The 20,679-nt window shown below is 39.0% G+C and overlaps 2 protein-coding genes across 3 annotated transcripts in view; one reads left to right on the forward strand and one right to left on the reverse strand.

Annotated features, from left to right (window-relative positions):
• Positions 1 to 1,382: 1,382 nt before the first annotated feature.
• On the forward strand, positions 1,383 to 18,737 carry LOC145486873 (major facilitator superfamily domain-containing protein 12-like). The gene is made up of 10 exons (XM_081465587.1): positions 1,383 to 2,214; positions 7,332 to 7,440; positions 9,433 to 9,580; positions 10,269 to 10,531; positions 11,341 to 11,433; positions 12,034 to 12,126; positions 12,371 to 12,544; positions 13,441 to 13,544; positions 14,723 to 14,850; positions 16,621 to 18,737. The coding sequence occupies exons 1-10, from the start codon at positions 1,691 to 1,693 to the stop codon at positions 16,857 to 16,859; spliced, it is 1,875 nt and encodes a 624-aa protein (XP_081321713.1). The 5' UTR covers positions 1,383 to 1,690; the 3' UTR covers positions 16,860 to 18,737.
• Positions 18,731 to 20,679, reverse strand: part of LOC145486872 (uncharacterized) — a 7,014-nt gene continuing 5,065 nt past the window's right edge. The window contains exons 4-5 of one of the 2 annotated variants that reach the window (XM_081465585.1): positions 20,125 to 20,262; positions 18,731 to 18,904 (exon numbers count right to left, since the gene is read on the reverse strand). In XM_081465585.1, coding sequence (XP_081321711.1) covers positions 20,128 to 20,262 — 135 coding nt within the window. In that variant the 3' untranslated portion in view covers positions 18,731 to 18,904; positions 20,125 to 20,127. The remainder of the gene's footprint in view (positions 18,905 to 20,124; positions 20,263 to 20,679) is intronic. The other variant, XM_081465586.1, reaches the window with a different exon arrangement.

The following is a 20,679-nucleotide window of genomic DNA, read 5'->3' on the forward strand; positions in this document are numbered from 1 at the left end:
TGGTTGATACGTGGAGGCTCAATGGTTGCTGCGCTCGACTCCGGATCGAGCAGTCTGGGTTCAAGCCCTGGCTGAAGACATTGGGTTGCGGTCTTGCCCAAGACACTTTACTCTCACAGTTCCTCTCTCCACAAAGGGGTATAAATGGTTACCGGATAATTTCTGCGATGGGAAGGGAGGGCGTAACGCTGTGATGGACTATTGTAGCATTCTATCTAAGGAGTTGGGGAGGGTGGGGAGGGTGGGGAGGGTTGGGTAGAAAACATTAAAAGTCATTTCTGTAATGGTACATAAAAAGGGATTAGTTCCGGCGGTATGGACCACTGGCCTGACGCAGACTTCACCTTACTTTACTCACACGTCCTTGTTCACATTACCTTATGGAAAAATTGTCCCCGGAATACAATATGAAGTAAAAACTTCACCGCACTCACCAAAAATGAGGACGTAACACAACTAGGGTGTTTTGGCAGCGAGTAAACTTGTACGAAATCAAACGTCTGGTTTAGTATGAAGAAGAGAAGGAGGAGAAAAAAACCGTGGAACTGAAAGAAGCCATTTAATTTGGCGTGTTTCCGAGACGCGCCTCGTTTTGCAAAGGGTACCCACAATGCTTCGCCAGGGGACTCTGTTTGCCGCTGTCATCTCTGCCGTGTTCAAGTTGATTCCCGCTTGTCTCTGTTCTTCCTCACTTGACCTCCTCCAGAGCTGGGCTTCTCACTTTCCTTTTACCTTGCGGGTTAGCTATTGAAATTACAGTTAAAATGTGCCTGGAAAATAATTCTCACAAGAGAACACAGCTTGTTAAAATACAGTATGAAGATGAAGTGGATTACGCACTTTTCAATTTCATGTGTTTTGGTGTACCACTTAACGATAAATGGATTAAAGTTTAAAGTCCATAACTGTTACAAAAGGAATTTGTATCACATCAATTTTGTTATTTTGTTCCTGATTATCGGTTTCTTGTTTTCTTCATAACATCCTGACTGCCCGGTCGGGTCTGACCGCAAACATAACAAGCATCAAAGCCTAATTGTAAGGAGTACTTTTTTTCAAAGAAAAACTGCGCGAACAATAAGGAAAAAAATGTCGTTCGGATGAAAAACAAAATACCTTTTCTCATTTGAAAAATCGGACTTAAGCTTTCCAAACCTTTTCAAATATAAAATATATATTTTATAAATTAAATCAAAACACATTCAAAATTCAAATTTTATTGCGATCAGAAGACGAAATCCGACTGCTGGCTCACTTTAAGTCATACTTTTCGGTAAAAACGATCCTCTTATTCTGAATATATCTACAGTTTATTTTTCTCTCACAGTAATCTGGAAACATAGTTCGCTGTTAGATTTGTTTTGCGCATTTTGCTTTGTAAGCACTGTCGCTTGTAATCAGAATAAATGTTTAATAAGTTGCTAAGACTGTTGTGCCTTCGCGTCTCTCTTTTCTAGCAACCTGTTGCGGGTTTTGTTTTCTTGTATAAAACGTAAATGCCCACCATCACTTTTCCTTTGAGATAAAAATACCAACGTTTTGTCAACAGCCACTTGAACCACTACTGCATGTGTTGATATCAACTCTTATCAGCCAAGATAAACGATAATCAAACAGCGCTTCGATAAAAACATTGTTCATATTCCATCAAATCAAACTCCCGTTTTCACATTTGTGCAATATTTTCAACATGGCTGTCTTCACATGTTTTGGCGGTTTCGGCGAGAAGGGCTCAGCCCGAAAGAAGGGTAGCAAGAAAGAAAAGCTTCCTATTGGGCTCAAATTTTCTCACGGAGTTGGTCATATCTACAACGATCTCACAGCCAACGCATGGTTTAGCTACTTAATAATATTTCTGACTAAGGTGGCAGGACTGTCGAATGCTTACGCTGGGTTAGTGATACTGATTGGTCAGATTACAGACGCGACGTGCACGCCCTTCAGTGGCTTCTTAAACGACCGTACCGTGAACAGATATGGTCGACGCAAGACTTGGCATTTAGTAGGAACACTTTGCAGTACAGTTGCCTTCCCGCTTCTCTTTAGCCGTTGCATCGGGTGCAGCCACAGCAGCGAGGTGGTAAAGTTGGCGTACTATTCCGTGTGTGGATGTATTCTTCAGTTTGGCTGGGGATGTGTGCAAGTCAGCCATTTGTCCCTGATACCAGAAATTTCCAAAACGGCGAGTGAAAGGGTCGAATTGAATGCCATTAGGTAAGTGCTTCCATCAGTGTAGAAGTCTTAGAAAGCACTGTGATCAACGTACAATTTCTCCTTCAAATTTCTTTGTATTGTCAAGTAAATAGGTTATAAGAATAAAGAAACAATCAGCTGTTTCAATGAACCATAAAATACTTGAATTGAAGAAATGTCCGCAGTAGCAAAGGAGAATTAATGCAGTGAAATCCCAAGTTTTCGACCCTATGGGAAGGGAAATCGCTATGAAAAAACTCAGGGCTCGAGCAATCGAGGGATGGAGAAAACGGGATACAACTGTATTTCTTGTTTAACTGCAATGTTTTGTTTTGGTGTCATTTGTGACTGAACTTTGAAAATTAAGATTTTCGTTAATTTGAGAACAACAATTTTAACAGCTCTTTGGTGTCTTCAGTTCGAAACTAGCCTATCAGTCAAATCACAAGAAATGGGGGACCGTAAAAAAGTCAAAACATTAATCGCTAGCCTTAAAAGCCAGCACCCCATTGCGACTGTGCCCCTTTTATCAGAACGCGATTGCGGAGGTTGACAATCTGGCCTGCCATAGCTTTTGCAATTACTGAAAAATGCCACCAGAAAGATGATGACAAAAATTGATAAAAGTGGCACTGATATTGCGATTTTAGGTGAACCATATATAAATAATAAGGTCCATATCGAGCTAGCCTAAGAGTAATCTCCTTGCCTGAGGGCATGGCGGGGGGGGGGGGGAGGGGTGGAAGGGGAGGGAGTGTACTTAGTAAAGTTTTATATGGGGAGGTTTGCCAAGGGGTCCAAGCCCTTACCCTTTTATATTCCATTATTAACCGAAAAGGTATCCCTTTCTTATACTTTTACTAACCCATGAAAATATCTGCAGAAAACTTTCTACCCAAAAGATGGTCCCCAATATAATGACAACCCCCAAAAACTCCTTAATCGATAATTTCAAATGCCAGAGGCTTTCATTTTCGCATCTCTTCGTCACTAATATACATTTATTATATAAAAACCAATGGAATACCAGATGAGCTTTCGCGCGAAAACGTGATATCCTCACATGTTAAAATAACATGTTATCTTCACATGTGAAATGATCACCATTGCTATGGTTACATAATAAATGGCACCTTTCGCAGCGGAAGTAAAATGGTTCGCAATTTTATTGATGTTTATATAATAAGTAGAACTTACATGGCCACTTGGAGATACGAAATTTCTTTTCTCGCGTTGAAAAATAAAAAGTATTCGAAGAGAAATTTCGTATCTCCGCGCGGCTATGTAGTGTCCTTCCTCTCTGTGCGAGATATTCGAAAGGCCCTTTTAAACCACTATAAAATGACAATACTTTCTACCCTTTCTTCTACTTATACGTGAAAACCACACCAGCCTTTTATATACCTAGTACCTACAGCCCGAACAAGGACCCCCTATTGGAAGAAACCTCCCCCGAGGTCCTCCCTCTATAGTCCATTATAGGGAGTACCCACCGGGGCTCCCTGGTAGCTCTAAGAGTGGCTGTAAGTACTGACAAGAGAGTTTGCTCACACGCCACAGAAAGTGCGATCTGGTGTTCGTTTAGGGTAAACGTATACAAGGATTATTCACGAAAAATATCAACATCAAGACAGTTATTTTATCTTTTACCGCGATCAACATTTTACAGCAGAATATCGCTGTAGCTCTCTCTATTAAAACACTCTGTGTCAGACAAAACCTCGAAATCGGCATCATCCGGCCGTACCAAAATATTTCGGACGTTAAGATTTCGGACACTTTCTATCTCATTTCAGACAAATTTCGGGCACTCTGCTGAGATATAGCAACGGTCGAAATTTATTTCATCTTGCCTAAACTGAACACCTAATTGGACTATAACATCTGTAGGTGTGAAAATGATGATAGTTTTACTGTACCTTCAAGGGTTTACAGTTTTACAAATTCTATCAAGCCGTTACGTATCTCAAAAGGTGTCCCAAATAGCTAGAGTTCACTCCTTAAAGGAAACAAAGAGCCGTTGGAGCTAATTGGAAGTTTTATACTATACTATAAACTGATTTTAGATGCTTAAAATTTCGGACGCCTAGAAACTCCGGACAGTTTTATTTTCCGACAATTTTTGTCCAGAATTAAAATCGCTAGTAACTGTAGGACAGATAACGCATAAACATAACGCATCAGTGAACGCATGTCGCGAATTCCCAAACTGCACTAAGCTCATCATTGAACTCAACCAAAAAACGCAGTTGGTTCAGTATATTGCTGGTAAGCGTGCAAATTGATTTAATTTAAAGAAAAGAATCTCATGTTCAAAATTGCACCCGTACTAAAAAAAAATTCATCAGCGAGTGAAGAGCGCGGACGTGCTGTTGGTTCCGATTGCTGCACTGATCAATTCTGATTGGCTCTTCAAAAGTTACCTGGGGTTTTTCTGTTTTTCTTGTGAAAAGAAAGTCATGCAAACATGTACGTTCAAATATCGAAATTCACTCGCCATTTTGGTCTCTTATGATGGGTGCAATTCGTTTATTTTGTGATGGCCTCACCAAGAGAAAAGTATCCAAGAAAGTGAGTCTTTCAGTATCTCAACGTTTTTGCTATTCTGTTGGCCACGTTTTGAACGATTTGGCAGGCAACACATGGTTCAGTTATCTCCTCGTCTTTCTCACGAAAATAGCTGGTCTTCCAAACGCTCACGCTGGATATGTCCTCTTAATAAGTCAAGTTTTCGAGGGAATTTGCACACCTCTAGCTGGAATACTGTGTGATAAGACAGTCTGTAAATACGGACGGCGAAAGTCATGGCATTTACTCGGAACGGCTTGCGTTACAATTTCGTTTCCGTTCATTTTCAATCGATGTCTAGGCTGCACTGATAGCAGCAATACTGCGAAATTCTTTTATTACACTGGATTTTCTATGGTATTCGGGTTTGGCTGGGGAAGCACACAAATTGGACATTTGTCGCTTATTCCTGAAATCAGCAAACGAGAAAGTGAACGAGTTGAGCTGAACGCGTTAAGGTGAGAGTATAACAAGGTTATATATATATTGCTTCTGTTAGTTTGTTAGAGAGAAATGCTACATCAGTCACCCTATACCAAGGGCATCCCAGGGTTTTTATGCGGGTGGTTGATCAAAATCGAATTGGAATCTGAACTTGTTGGTCTAGGAACGTTCTCGTAAAAGCGCAAAACTCGGGAAATAGCCTTGGAGCCATACGAGAGAACTCAATAATGGGAAATCCGCGGTTACTCCGGGGAGGTTACCCAGTGTACCCGATTTTATTTTACATTTTTGACGAAGTTGTTAACACTCCTGTTCATTGTTTAGTCCTGAAGATTTTTCTTCCACGTTAGGAAAGCATAGATCTAAAATTCAAATGTTCAAAATGTATCTTTACAACCTTTTGATTTCCTGTTTATATTCATAACTCGCCTAAATATAGCCTCCCACGTAACAAATCCGTCCCTACCGCTCCTTGCTCTCCCACGAATGCGGTGGAACGCAGTGGAGTGCGTGACGCCGTGCCCCAGAAGCGTCTGCATAAACAAACAAACATTAGAGGTTTACCAGACGAGCATGAAAATCTATCGTATGTACATCTTGCACTCAAGATTTATGCAACTAAGAGAAATATATCGGGACAAAAAAAGTTACGATAGATGTTTTAGTAAGATTGCGAGGATTTTGTTTCTTGTCCCCCACCTCAAGGGCTTTCACAGAGTTAAGAGATCTTACATTCATGTCAGTCAATCATTATGCGACAAGTGTTTTTATTTTTATTTGACCACGTCAGGGTGGTACATGCCCCATACAGCGCTTCTCTATTTCAGCGCCAATTTTTATTTTTCTTCGCTACACTAATATCGGGAACGGCTAGGTAAAAATGAAAGAACTTTAACTTCCTTTTGTTTATATTCATTCACATTGACAGTAGCAACCCTTAACCTCTTATTTTATTATTGTGTCGAGGGCGGCCCCAGGACAGTTATTTACTTGTTACAGATTACTGACCCTCGTCAAATGGAAGAAGAATGAATTCTATGTATATATAGATTTTCGACCGATTCCCGTCCATGACGTGGTTAGCTCTTCAAAATATTTTTTTAATGAGTGAAAGCATAGCTAGAGGGATTTATAGCAGGGGGTTGAGGAAAAAAATAATTTTTATGTTGAATTCAAACATCATGTTAAGGCAGAATGTTACCCCCAGGGGGTACTCCCTTATATGGGCTATATATGTCATAAATAGGGGATCGATTTTAGCCATTTTGATCTTAAATAGGGTCTGGTGTTTGCACTCTAGTCTTGAATTGAACATGCTTTTTTAGATGAAGCTACTTTTTCGTCATTATCGATAAGTCCGATCAACAAAAGCCCTTCGCGATGCCTTTAACGTCGGTCTGAACTAGGGGACTAAGTATAAGGCAGGTCTGAAACAGGATATTGATTTAGAGCCAGGTCATAAATAGGGTATTGAAAATAGCAGATTTTGGTCATAAATAAGGTAAGGCCAAAGGGTTGTGGGAAGCTGGCCGCACAGCCCCACCCAATTTTGTCGGAGTAATCCCCCTGGAATGTTACTTCTTACCTATTGTGTAGTCTCACACATATTTGTCATCCGATGATGGCTCATCATGTGATCTAACAGCCAATCAACTGGCATCTAACCCCTGAGGGGGGACTCCCATATAACAAGAACGTGGGTGCTCCTCGAAAAAGATCCCCTAAGAGGAACAAAGATCCTGCTTTGTGGGCGTGGCTTGAATTTTTTTCGCCCCTAAGAGGCACCAACTCTAAAACAACACATCATCCCCTGTCATTTTTTTTTTTTTCTGCTCAGTGCCCTAGAGGCTACTGGTAAAGCTCCTGCGGTGGACCTTTTGAGGCTGAACACCCCAAGAGGTAGTAAAACCGCTTTTTAACACCTAAAAGGTACGAAGGGTACCCCCGTCCTTTTTATGTGTGAGTCCCCCTCGATATTCACTCCCTCTTGCTTTTACCATCACGGGGATTAAGAAAAGGACGTAGACATGGGTTAACGTTTAAAACTTGATCGCAGGGTTAAATCAGTGTTCAGAAAACCGGGATCACATTATAGTAACAGGTGGGTCTAACGATGTTGTTTCCAGGTCTGCTCTGACTTTTCTATGCGGGATATACGTATATGGAGTGACGTGGATTCTTCTTGGTCAAAGCAAGGAAGAAACACTTTCTCCCAATGTCTGGAAACAATTTATGGTGAGCATTGAATTACTGCAGTAATGGACTCCTGATTACTGTAACTTTCTACTCAGCATGTATCCGTTCGGTCATAGTGTACGCTACTCCAGTTTTTCACAACAGACGAGCTGGAGTGTTTACAGAGGCGAACTATGAGAATTATCTTTCCGCGTGTCACCTATCGCGAGGCACGGGGACTCGCTAGTTTAGACACACTTTTTGACTGGAGACAGTCCCGAACAGTCAAAGTGTTTCTGGGCAACAGTAATAATCCTGATCAAAAATTATACAGAGCCAAACAAATTTAATTTTAATCTTAGAAATAATTTTACCTTATCTTAGCTTTTTGGTACACTTTGGCAGCATATCAGGCGAGTTTGGTAGAGCTATAGTTCGTATTTTGGCAATACGCAGTGGAGCCCAAATACACATGGCGAGACCAAAGGGGCGTGATATTCCTCCGAAGCGTACCAAAAAGGTACGATTAGACCGATTAAGTATTTACCAGACCCAAATTCGGCCAAGTGAGCATGATATCATGGCCATATCAGGTCAGTGAATTGTTATCGCGAAATATCAGGACAGTAGACAAGGCTTCTGATTGGCTAATTGAGAATTTGGGTTCGGTAATCGAGGATATCACGTTCCTATTTGCAAAACGAACAGACTAAAGAATAGCTTTAAAAAAAAAAAGCAATTGTATATAGACGTTTTTAATTTATTTGGTGATTTTCATACATCACATTTAAGCATAGTTTTATGATATGAATTCATTTGTAACTGAAACTTTATCCAATTCAGCTTTAGATCTAGAGCTGTAATTTTAAAGCTTCCATAAACTATCTATCTGTCAGTGTCATTAAGCATCCAATCATAACTACAAAATCGACTTTTTCACAAAAAACTGTTATAGTGACAGATGTCCAACAGTAGCAATTAAACATAGACACGATGATAGATGCGAATGCAGCCATGACACCACTGGAAAAAAGACCTGAAAAAATTGCAGCGATATCGCAACGCTCGTGGGTTCGAATCCCGTTCAAAGCCTGAAAATTTTTTCAGGTCTTTTTTCCAATAGTGTTACGGCTGCATTCTCATCTATCATCATGTGATTTTTTAAACATTAATTCAGTGTTCTTAATAGAAATCCAACTTTTTGCAAACAAACGCTGACGAACTTCCACCCGGTCAGTTCTAGCTGTGTTCTCAGGAAACTGAGTGTACAACATTACAATTTGATATCACAAACCGCTGACCCACTTAGCAAATGAGAAAAACAGTATTCAACGTCAAATATCTCTGCGAAAAGTATTCATAGAAACTTGAGTTATTGCTGAACAAATCTCAAATCTGAGTATTGCCTTTTACATTTTAAGTGTTATGTTTTCCATGCATTTCTCTTTTACCAGTAAATAAACAGTGGATTTCTTGATTTCTGGAGCACCAACATTCTCATTAAATGAGACAGAATATCCTTTTATCAAACTTCTTTAGCTTATAGACTATAAATATTTTTTAAAGGGATCCAGTCTCACGAAAAAATTTCTGACATTATATTCTGGGTTTTTCCTATCGAAGAACACTCATGTGTTATTTCTTCGCACCTTGTTTGTCCTATTTTCACAATGGCGCATTTTATTTTGTGTAAATCAGAGCGCTGTCTTATTATGCAGGAATCCATGGCTCTTGTCGGCTCGATGAACGAATTGAGCATCGAACGTTTAATTCCTAGCAAGTTGTGCAAGATCTTGATCCTAAAAAATCTACAAAATGAATATTAGGGTGAAACTTAAGGATGAAAGCAGGCTCACGGTTTGGTAGCACAAAGTCTCCGAATCGAGCGGCGAAGCCGCGAGGCAAGAGAGTCTTCGCCCCTCTTCACCAGACTCGTCCGACAGGATCGCTTTGCACGCTGTGTGACACAAAGCTGAGCCTTCTCGTAGGCTAGTTAAAGATAAACAAACATGAAACAATTAATGGCATATATTTTTATTTTTGCACCCTTAGTATCTTGGTTTCATCGTTGTGGGGACGGATACGCTTTTTAATATCATTTTTCACGTGGGAACGAAAGAGCCTCCGTCAGAAGCGTTGCTAAAATGGCAGCAAGAAAGAAAACACAAGAAACTTGGAAAAGGAAAGAGTGAAAGAAAAGGTGAAGGCTTTTAATGTTAAACTGAGCAGTTCAGGTCAGGATCACGGGCAAAGGTGATGCTGGGATAAGTTGTGAGTTACCGAGAATTGTGTTCTGAGTTCCACCAAAACTCTCCTAAGCCTGTGACCTGCAAAGGGCTAAAACAACGTAGAATCAGAAAACACCTCGTGAGATTGCACGCTTTGAAATTCATACTTCCATAACTTCCAAAAACACAGAACTAGCGCGAATAAGCTATTAACGTAATGATTATGAGAGCAAGGTAAATTTACAATTCCTGAATCGGAATAGAAGTGGAGAGTAATTTTTCCTTTCATTTCCTCGCAGCGTTTTGTAAAAGAAACAAGAAATATTTTAATTCCTCCATATTCCTATCAAGTAATATATAAAAACATGTACACTTAAGAAAGCTTTGGGGAACTCGTAAAAGCTATGGAAAGGCTTGCCTCTAACTAGGTTTCTCACAGCATTTACAATCGCAGTTCTCCCAAACTGATCAAGCCACTTGACTTGTTCACAACCTGGACCTCTTGCCTCAGAAATTCACTTGCTAGACTTCGCTGTACTGATGACTAACTAGTTAAGATGACGATTAAACCCGAAAATAATCATTTAGCAAAGAGAAACTCGAATCTTAGTGATATCATTTTTAAACTGTTGAAGATATATTATTTTAATTCTAAATTAGCTCTTCTCAAAGTTGACTGTCACCCTTCCCCCTTGGGATACCGCTTTCCCTCTCAACGAGTTACAACTTCCGTATGTGAGAAACTGCAGACGCCATCTTCTTGTAGCGATGAACTGACGTCTTCAGCTGTGTCTTCTATTGAATCCACCCTGGAGAAAAATGAAACAGAAAATGTGATAAAGGAAGAAATCATCTGTAGAAACGCAGCAAATGGTACTCCAAGAACCTGGAAAGACTGGCTGAAAGACCCAGCATTTTACAAGGTTTTTGATAGTAATTTTCATATTTTTCACCGAATCAGAAAGTGTTTCTTTTTACAGTTTGTAAAATCATTGTGAAATTTGTTCGATACAAATTTGAAACCGGTTTGTAAGGAACTGCTGGCCGAATCTTGTTACTACACTCTGTGATAAGAGACATAGATCATAGTCTCTCGTCTGTGATTGGTCAAAAAACTAGCGCCACCTGCTCAAACACTCACGCGCCAAACCATAACCATTTGCCACTTGAATAGGTCACGCGCGTTTTCCCGCATCTACTCTGAGATACGCGTATTTCGTGGCAATTCTGGTCGGTTTTACGATTCAAAAGAGCTCTACTGCAGGGTAAGGCATTTCTGTTCTTCCTCACAGTTTGACTGAAATTAAATTTCACGAATTTAGCGTTGGTAAAGTAATCTCTTTCCCACATCTCTTGTGGGGGAAGCCGAAGGCGAGATCTTGCTCACAAGAGAACTGGGAATGAGATTATCGGTAATCGTATGAAAGCGAGTGTCATTAAGGATTGAAGATTGCTTGAGCTTTCAAATGATTACTCCGCATTTATCATTTTACTAAAAAACAAAGTTACAAACGCGCGCGCTTAAATTGAACTGCAGTGCAAATTAGAAATCAATTATAAATTGATATTTGTCTGCTCACAGCCAATCACAATGAAACAATTTTCTCAGGCATCTAATAAAATTCAAAAAAGGATGTTATAATTCTGCAGTATATCGTAGTTAGTCTGCACTCAGCTTCATGTAAAATACGGTGTGAATCAATACCAGTTGCGTTGTGTTTCTTATTTGCAGACTGGTTTAATTTACACTTGCAGCCGACTTGTAGTAAATGTGTCTCAGTCGTATCTGCCTCTTTACCTAACGGAAACACTTAAGTTTGAAAAGGTTAGTGAGTTAACGACAGCTTAAGTGCATCTTGTTGTGATTGTAATGAAATTTTAAGGCCATTGGGGCATGCCAACATTGAATAACTGAAAATTCCCCAATTTAAGGACATGTTTGGGTTTGTGAATGGTGTGACCTCGGAGGATACGAGACACTCCTTGACAAAGGAAATCTAAACGCACCTAAAGGGCATTCCGTCAAAATAGAACAACAAACTTCCAGAGAAACACTCACTTGGAAGAACTAAAGCGTAAAGAATCCAAAACTAAGACTGGAACTCACTGGAGAAATCAAACCAAGGTCAACACGAATTCTAAGCATGTCTACCCTTGGAAATAATTTTCAGAGACAAACTTAGTCTACATACAAACCCCATGTGCAGGCTTAGATTGACCTTGACCAACCCCTATCCTAAATTATAAGACTATCAAGATGTTCATAAACTGTCCCTTTTTCCTAGAAAACATTCAATTCTCAAAATCCCTAAGTTAGCAAAATTCAACTTCAAAACAGTTTTGATTTTTCCTTAATGCCTCTCGTCCTATTTCATAACATTTCAATTATAACGCATTGATATGACGGAACAGTTTCTCTTTTCAGGAAGCAATTGCCTATTTTCCTCTTGTGGTGTTAATTAGTGGTGTTTTTGCCAGCGGAACAGTTAAGGCCTTAAACAAAAGGCTCGGCAGTAAGGTTGGTGAAGTCTCTTGCTCTTAGCCAGTATACAGTTTGTATTTCAAGCATTTATATTATGGCATTGTCTTCGTATTTTTTTTAATTATTTTTCAAGTTTTGTGTCATTAAGTGCTTCTATTTCAGCTTTTTTTTTTTTTTTAATTCCGATATTGAATAAACATAAGACGTGTTCCTGGGTGGCAATCAATTTACTTAATGGCTCTGATTAGATTTCAATCTTCTTTCATTTTATTGTTGTCAGATTACATTTTCCTTGGGATGCATGCTGGCAATGAGCGCCTGTTTTTGGTTTTATGTCCAAGACATAAGAGGACGTAATGTTGTTTACGCCACCGCAATAATTATGGGATGCGGAGGATCTGTCATGCTGGTGACGTCATTATCTTTGATAGCAGAACTGATTGGGCACGATAAGGTAATGTGCTATAAGCAGTTCAGAACAAACAAACAAACAAACACAAATAAGCTAAATACAATGCAAGTCGACAGTTGAGTAATTTCTGTCGAATAAAAGTTTTTGCTAATACCGTAAACTGTCGCTTATAAGTCCTGGGCTTATGCAACTTCGTAAGGGATTTTGGATGAGCTCATAAAATGAGGGGCTTATATCCGGGGGAAAAGGGCTTATAAACGGAATAAAAAACCGTTTCAAAATGAGCTACAGCAGTGTTGATCGAAGTACCTTTTTTATATTATTATGGTTTTTAATGAAGCTTTAAAGCATCATAATATATCGAATTCCTTTCATTTTAAACTAGAGGGGAGCTTATAATCGGAAGTAATATATGTGTACAGGTGGATGGCACTAAAACTGGAGGGGCTTATAACCGGAGGGGCTTATAAGCGGGAGGGCTTATAAGCGGGGGGGCTTATAAGCGGGGGGGGGGGAGGGGGCTTATAAGCTGAGGGGCTTGTAAGCTAGCTGGAGGGCTTATTTACATTATTGTGCTTGTCACTTCAAACCATTCTGTTTTGAAGTAGAATTGACGTGCAAAGTAATACAATGATTAACGTTGTGTCATTCAAATGGTTAACGTTTTAACAATTTACGCTGCGCTACAAAAAATGGCGATCTAAACCACAGCATTTTCGTTTAAGATTTAAAATATGTCAAATGTGAGACACACTGAGATAAGATCGAGAAGTTACAGTCACAGAATTTATAATGTGATTCAGTAATTTTGTGGATTTTTTTTTCTCGCCATACCTTTATCGTGTAGAAGTGCAGCGACTTTTGTATTGCTGTCTTTGTAATTTTACTATTGATTTTTGTCGATTGTTTGTTTATTTTTTTCATGATCATGTTTGCAGAAATCTGGCGCGTTTGTGTACGGAACTATCAGCTTCACAGACAAATTGTCCAGCGGTGTAATCATTGCCATCATTCAGGAGATGAACCCACGAACTAACATGACGTACGTGCTGGCTTTCTTTTGCTATTTTGTAGAATAAACTATTTCCAAATTACCTTTAGCCTCTTCCTCAAGGTGAGTCTTGGTGCCCGTCTTTCATATGAAAATGAGATTTTATTCACATGCAAATTAAACTCATTTTCATGTAAATGGTAGTGTACCAGGCCTCGCCTTGATAAAGGGGCTTAATGCAACTCGCAAATGGACTATTATGGAATCAGAAAAGCCCAATAGCTAGCGCTGTCATTGTAGTTATCGCCGGTTTGACATATAAACAAGGCGATAGGGTCAATGCTGCTTTGTATCGACGCTTTCGCCTCGTTAATATGTCTCTTAAAACGGAAGGATATTTGACCGCGGGCTCAACTGCAAGAACAACTATTCGGTCTTTGGCATAACTACAAATGGAATGCTTTCGAAACTAATTTCGTTTTTTCAATTTTTCAATTTCCGCCGAAAAATGTTTTTTTTCTCATCTTTGGAAGTGTGCAAATAATTGCACTTAGTTTTATTCTGGTCAGGCAAAAATTAAGACATACTGTAATAAGAAAATTAAAGTCGTTTGGTGCTTAGCATTTTTTGTTGTTTCTGGAATAAGTAACCTTACCGAAATGAAGATTTGCAAAAGATTTTCGAACTCCGCTTTAACACAGAACCCTCCGGCCAAGCATGTAAGGTATATGAAGATAACTATTGTCTTCACGTTGTAAATCCATGAAAATCAATTTTCAAGGTGAGGCGGAATCCCTCCTATATAAAAAAGACAAGGTGATCGTGAAAAATGTTGGAAGGAACCCCTAAGAGGTATCAAGATCTTGCTTTGTGGGCGTGGCTTTAATTTTTTTTCAGCCCTAAAAGTTACGACAAGCACCTCTGTCCTTTTCACAGGGAAGTCCCTCCCCCCCCCCCCCCCCCCGAGGATACGGCACGTTGGCCAGTGGCCTGACTTCTGTCGTCAGCATCTTTTGGGGTCGTGATGTTTTTAGTTACATTTGTTCAATTTTTCATTGAATCACGGAACGAAAGCCGACGAAGTTAGTTTGTTGGGTTCAAATATGTGACTGAAATCTAATATGATTATTCTTAAATATGTCATGACGTCATTAGCAATGGTGGCACTGTTTTCATTTTATCAACTGTACTTTTTGTCACTCTTTTTGTCACTTCTCAATCTCCGTTAGCACTGTTTGTCCGTCATGTGACGAATTTGTCAGGCACGTTCAGAGCTTTGCCCCAGGGATGGCTGCGTTGGTTGCCTTGGTTTCCATTCTTCTGTTTTTTGATTCAATCTTCGTTTGCAAAAGAAAAGGTAGGTGTGTAATTTTTCAATGAGCTGATTAATACTACTTTATAATTGGAGCGCGAAAACGCAACAAAGATATCTAAATATTCACAGTTGAGGCTGGTAAGTTTTTTGTCATCACCTATTCAGAATACGGAACAGTTTAGAGGCTAGTCAGCTCGAGGTTTCTTAGTTGGCGAGGGCTGGGGTAGTTTTGTGGTAATGACGTTAACACACGCTTTTGGCAGCTCGTGCTTTGGGAGTGTGCAATTCTAGGAGACGGTTAAAATTCAGGCTACCACGCAGAGTTCTACCTCAAACTTTGGCTTCTACGTATTTTTGCTTTGCAATTGAATCCTGTTCGACTCGGAAGTCATTTTAATACTAAGTAGATTATATTTTCCTTTCTTAAATGGCTCAGTGTGTCCCACAAGGACTGGGAACTACCGAATTCACGAATTTGATTGGCTGAAATCGATATTTGACCGCGATCTAGATTTTCTACATCTAAACCGGTTACATTTTGCGGTGAAAAAGTTACAAACTAAAATACAAAAAATTGACTATTGTTTTTTTTTTTTTTTTTTTTTGAAGGGCAAAAAAAGCCTGATGAGAAAAATGTAAAGAGGATGAGCAAACTATGGCAGGTTTAAGCATTCAGCTCATCGCCGTTCGCAAGCAAATTTCAGCTAGTACAAACGAGTTTAATTTTTTTTTTTTTTTGATTTTTATATGATAAACATCTTCAGTAACCGAGCTTAGTCGGTCTGTATTGAAGAATCTTGACCTTGGTCGTGAATGCAGACCTCACTGCGTTCGGTCTGTACTCACGACCTCAGTCAAGATTCTCCCATACAGACCTCCTGCTTGGTTAATAAGAACTAAATTATAGGGAAATCCCATGAGAAACAAGATGCAATTCTTTTTCTTACGATGAGACCTGACAACGTTGCAAACATTTAGAAAACCTGTATATGATTGGGAAGACGACGTTTATTAGGAAATGCATTAACATTTTACTTCAGAATTTCGCAGTTATCTAGATCTATTCAACATGTCTCTCTGTATAACTTCTTCGCCCGACTGAATCTGCTACAAATGCGTTCAGTTCCAAACAGAAATGTGGAAAAATTAGCCTCAGTGGTTCACGTTCTCCACAAAACTTGGAAATTTTTCCTTTTCAAGTTGTGGATTTGCAATGGAGGTTACGTAATTTACCAAGGTGCATAATGCACTTGAAGATCCAATGTTCTGCTCATTAAGCCTTTTGTTGGAAAACATTTTCGGAAAAGTTGCCGTTTTTTTTCCGAAAGGTCCCTAGGGCCTGGTTCACGCTAGAGACATAATGGCATAACAACATAATCGCTTTATATGTCGGTAATGTCAACATCGGCATAAAAGCATAAGGAAAAGGTCAGATTTTTTTCCTTATTACGTTATGTTCATGCTGTTATATTGCTATTATTTCATTATGTCAGGGTGTTCACACTGCAAACATAACGGAATAACGTCCTTCTGATGTCGTCATGTTTACGTCGTTATGTCGCCTGTGTAACCTTAGCCTTACTTTCAATTGAAAACGTCGCACTGAAAATCCTGAATCCCAGCAATAAACACCTACATGTATTTCCAGCGCCCTTATTGGGACTCCTTAGAACTGTGCAAAGCTTAGTTACGGTTTCTAGGAAATCTTTTTAAAATTGTCCTCCACCTTATGACTCCGTGCTTCTAATAGCCTTTTGTAATTATGACAATTCATTTTCCCGCCTAACTGATCGCACTGCTTCTTTTAAATAGTGGACAAAGTTGACGCGGCAGTACAAACGCACTGTGAAGAGGTTTTAGAACAACAAGGCAGCAGCGACATTACAAAATGGTGTGAAGAAGTGGAAGAAAAAGTTAATGAAAAGTCTTTGGATTGTGAAAAGGGGAATGCTTACGCCGGTATTCCTCGAGCAATGGATAATTACGTGGCCTCTAGGCTGGCCACTCCATTTCTGCCTTCCCCACTTTTGGATCGACGAACAATACTGTGAAGTACTGAAGCAGCTTTTTGTCATATCAATTCCATGGTGGTTTCTTTCTAGTTTTATAAAGTTAAACGTCAACATAATTGCAAAGTTTCGCCGCGTAAATTTCATATATACAGTCGGATCTCCACTATAACGGACGTCTCTCTTATAGGAGTACAACTACTTTTAAGCCTGGTCGACACGGGTAATTTGTATGTGGATATTTTTACGTAACAATTTTTATTTGCTCGTGTAGACGAGGAAAATTAACCAATTTTCATGCGATAAAGAGTTTGCCGAAAAGCTGGCGTGTTAGTTTTTATGTGACAAATTAAAGTTGTCACATACGAAAAACTGCTTATGTAGACGATTCGTCACATAAAACGTGGCAAATATCTTCGTCAGTGCCATACAAAGCATCCGCTTTGTTTCTGCGTATCTGTGCTGTCCAAAGTCATTACTGGCGCACTAAACTTTAAACTCTTGACAAAGCTTGAGAAATATTTGCACTGCCATCTACACAATTAAGTATTTGTCGCTTAAAAATGTCCTCATAAAAATTGCTCGTTTAGACCAGGCTTTCGAAGAAAAATAATCATTGTCAAGTCGTGCTAGCCACATGCAAACACTATGTTTAGTTTAATCTCCCATCAGTGAAGACACAAACCTGCCCTGGTCTTGAAGCGTATAAAGGAGTGAAAATGATAACTTAACTTAGAGTTTCGTAGAGAACCACAGATTACCGATGTTTTGCCTCTAGGTATCTGACCAGATTAGAAAAGAATAACAGCTTGGAGGAAGGAAAACCAATACTTTTAAGAGTCCTTTTTAAAACGAGAACGTCTCTAAAAAATGCAAGAAAGATACACTGTTAACATTTATAAACCATACCAAACACCAAACATAAAATAGAATCAAGGGAGAGAAGTTGACTTGTAATTTACACACTAGTGCATGCAAAGGGAAGAAATTATTGTAAAAACTGAAACTTGATATTTAAATGGGGGGTACGTGGATTTGGGAAGTGATGCTTTTAAATTGTGCAAATTCAATAATACGAAAAAAATTGTAGTAGTTTTCTTTGGAAGGTAAATAAACTAAGAGAAAAAGAAATGTGTTGAAATTAAATTACCAATCAATGCTATCATATGTCTGATTGATAATGGAAATAATGCAAAACAATAAAAAATCTGAAATCTGATCTGGTTTGACGAAATGCAGACAACTCAAAACTCTCAAGTACGTTTCAAGTCTCCTGACCTCGCCCCTTGCTCCCCCTTTCTGTGTCAGGTGGAGATTTACAGAGCTTTGTAAGATTGTGTCTCTTGAGCTAGATCAGTCACTTTTTTGATGGAAAGCTTTTTCAGTTACGGAAGTATGAAATACGTCTGGGCATGTCTGCTTTCAGGAGAAAGTTTCGCAAAAACTGGACAACTGAGTATGAGATAGAGCTGATATGGTAACATAGGTAAAATTTGAGAGGAAAGGAGATAAAGAAAACCGTCACTTTCCCAGATCCATTCAAAATTTATGATCGCACAATTACAAATACAGAGTTAAAACTGGCCTCGTTTACCAACCGCTGTTCTAAGATAAAACTATATTAAACGAGACAGTACAACGAGCCTTCAATTTATGCGTCCCTTGGATGAAATTTTGCTTCAGAATTTTTACGTTGAACTTGAAAGTCTGTTTGACATTTTGAAAGTTACCGTAACTTGTGAATACGTTTGGCTTTCTAGACCACGATACAAGTTGTCTGATGACGTCACTCTTTGACCATGTGACGTAAAATTAAACACTGTCGTATTAAAATTAAAAGCAAACCAAATGAAAATTTCTGATTAAGAAACATTTCTGAAAAACAACAAAATTCACGAAAGAAAAGATCCATTTTCTCAGTTTTAATGGCATAGCAGCAATTTACAAGTTTTATTTAGAAGTGAAGGGAATAGTAATTGCATAAGCCAAGCGAAACCAGGGTTTCTTGATGTTGGATATCGTTATTCTGTGTTGTCCTGTTTTCAAACTCTAAAGAAGTCACAAATATTCAGCAATTTTCAAATTATCTGAAAGAAAAGAAGATTTCATTAAGTTGAGAACCTGTCTACGGTAGCTTACCGAGTTTACTCTAAAGTAATTATTCGTTAGCTTCTAAAGCTACTTTCTGAAAGCTAAAATTGGTATCCGAGCATATTTTCGCGCCACATGGAGGTTATTTTTATGTGGTTTTTGGAAGGGTAGCAACTCTCGTAAGATTGTAATTCTGTCTGTCGCCGTAGTGTAACAGCTGTTATTGTTTTGAGGCTAGGGGCATTGTTTCTTTTGTTTGTTATACTGTCCTCCTAAATCATATTGAGCCGTTCATGTGAGACCTTGCGAGAGCTGCTTCCTGACCAACAGTTTTGATTAATTCTAAAAAAGATAAATAATCTGTGGACGTACTTTCAAAACATATAGACCAATACACAAACCACGTTGTGACTTGAGCATTTTTGAACCTTAACTTCCTCCGAAGGTAATAGACAGAACGTTGCACTAAACCGAAATGAGATGGGTCGGTTTAAATTATCTTATGCAGAGGTCTAACTTTTGAGCAAGGAGAGGTAACGAGATTTTTGGTCTAGAACTTGGTTTAATCTTTAGTCTCCTCCACTCTTTCGTTTTTCTCTACATCTGTTTTCTGCTACAGCAACTTTACAACTGGGTACTGGCTTTTATGCCAGCTTTAGCTATACCCGAGATTCAAGCCAAGGGTAAATCAGGTGGCACAAGACAAAGTAATCGGACGTAAATCCTAAACGAACGCAGCTGACTTGATAAGGCGAGCAAAGATTAACCAATTGAAAACTGGAAAAAGGAATAATCTTTAACGACAGCTAACCTTAGATCTACCTAGGGGAGTTAATATCCAAAGTCGCAAGAACGACACACACATGTCAACTGGTGAACTTCCGATCCAAAAGTTCTAGAATGTAACGTTTTCATGGCCAAAGCAAACGGAAGAGGCTTTCAAGAATTGAGAATTCCACATATGTGAGTTAACCTTGGCTTGCCAAAACTAAATTTTCTCAAACACACATTATCTAAATACACTTATTACACCATACACTTAGTCCAATTTGGCAACTGATTGCACACGATATTCTTTTTCAATAGAATTTCAACAATAAATAGACATTATAATACCACTGATAATTCCGCTGTTTGATCGGAATCAGTAAGAGTCGGGTCCTTGCTTGAGCAAGATTAATTTGTTTATTTTCTTGTTAAATTGTTTTTCACAAACCTCTTATAGAACACGGTTATCGTCCAGGCTTGAGAAAGTTCTTTTTCGTCTGCCGCCTGGCCAGCGGCACAAATTGGTAGAGCTGTTTTCTTGATCCGCACAATTATCTTGGTATAATTTTGTCAATTTAGACCGGATCTGGTGATAAACAGTTTTCAGTGATCAAATTAAAAAAGGTATCTAGAATTGTTTTTTGTTGTTCTTTTGGTGACGTAAGTTGGTAATGGAATAAATCTTTGGCCAATATTCTGTTGGAATTCATTTTGACATGTCTAGGCTCAAACTGTACCAGTACATAGTTTTGCACCTAGGGCAAGAGAGGCGTTCACATGCAACTGTACGCTAACAATCGAATGATACTATAATATTATTATAAACTCTTTGTAGAATCATCTTGTGGGACCTTGTCGGTCATAAAAAAAAAAAAAAACATGGCAACGACAGGAACTGTACCTACCTGCCTACCTACCTACCTACCTACCTACCTACCTACCTACCTACCTACCTACCGCATTATAAATGGCATCAGCAAATTTACTGAATAACACTGGGAGA

The sequence above is a fragment of the Orbicella franksi genome, chromosome 5 (assembly GCF_964199315.1).
Source record: "Orbicella franksi chromosome 5, jaOrbFran1.1, whole genome shotgun sequence".
Lineage (NCBI taxonomy): Eukaryota > Metazoa > Cnidaria > Anthozoa > Scleractinia > Merulinidae > Orbicella > Orbicella franksi.

Excerpts from the sequence above, each read along its gene's own strand:
- LOC145486873 (XM_081465587.1), top strand. The coding sequence starts at position 1,691 with ATGGCTGTCTTCACATGTTTTGGCGGTTTCGGCGAGAAGGGCTCAGCC. Across the intron at positions 10,532-11,340 it reads AAGACCCAGCATTTTACAAG|ACTGGTTTAATTTACACTTG; the intron begins GTTTTTGATAGT and ends TCTTATTTGCAG. Across the intron at positions 14,851-16,620 it reads CTTCGTTTGCAAAAGAAAAG|TGGACAAAGTTGACGCGGCA; the intron begins GTAGGTGTGTAA and ends TCTTTTAAATAG.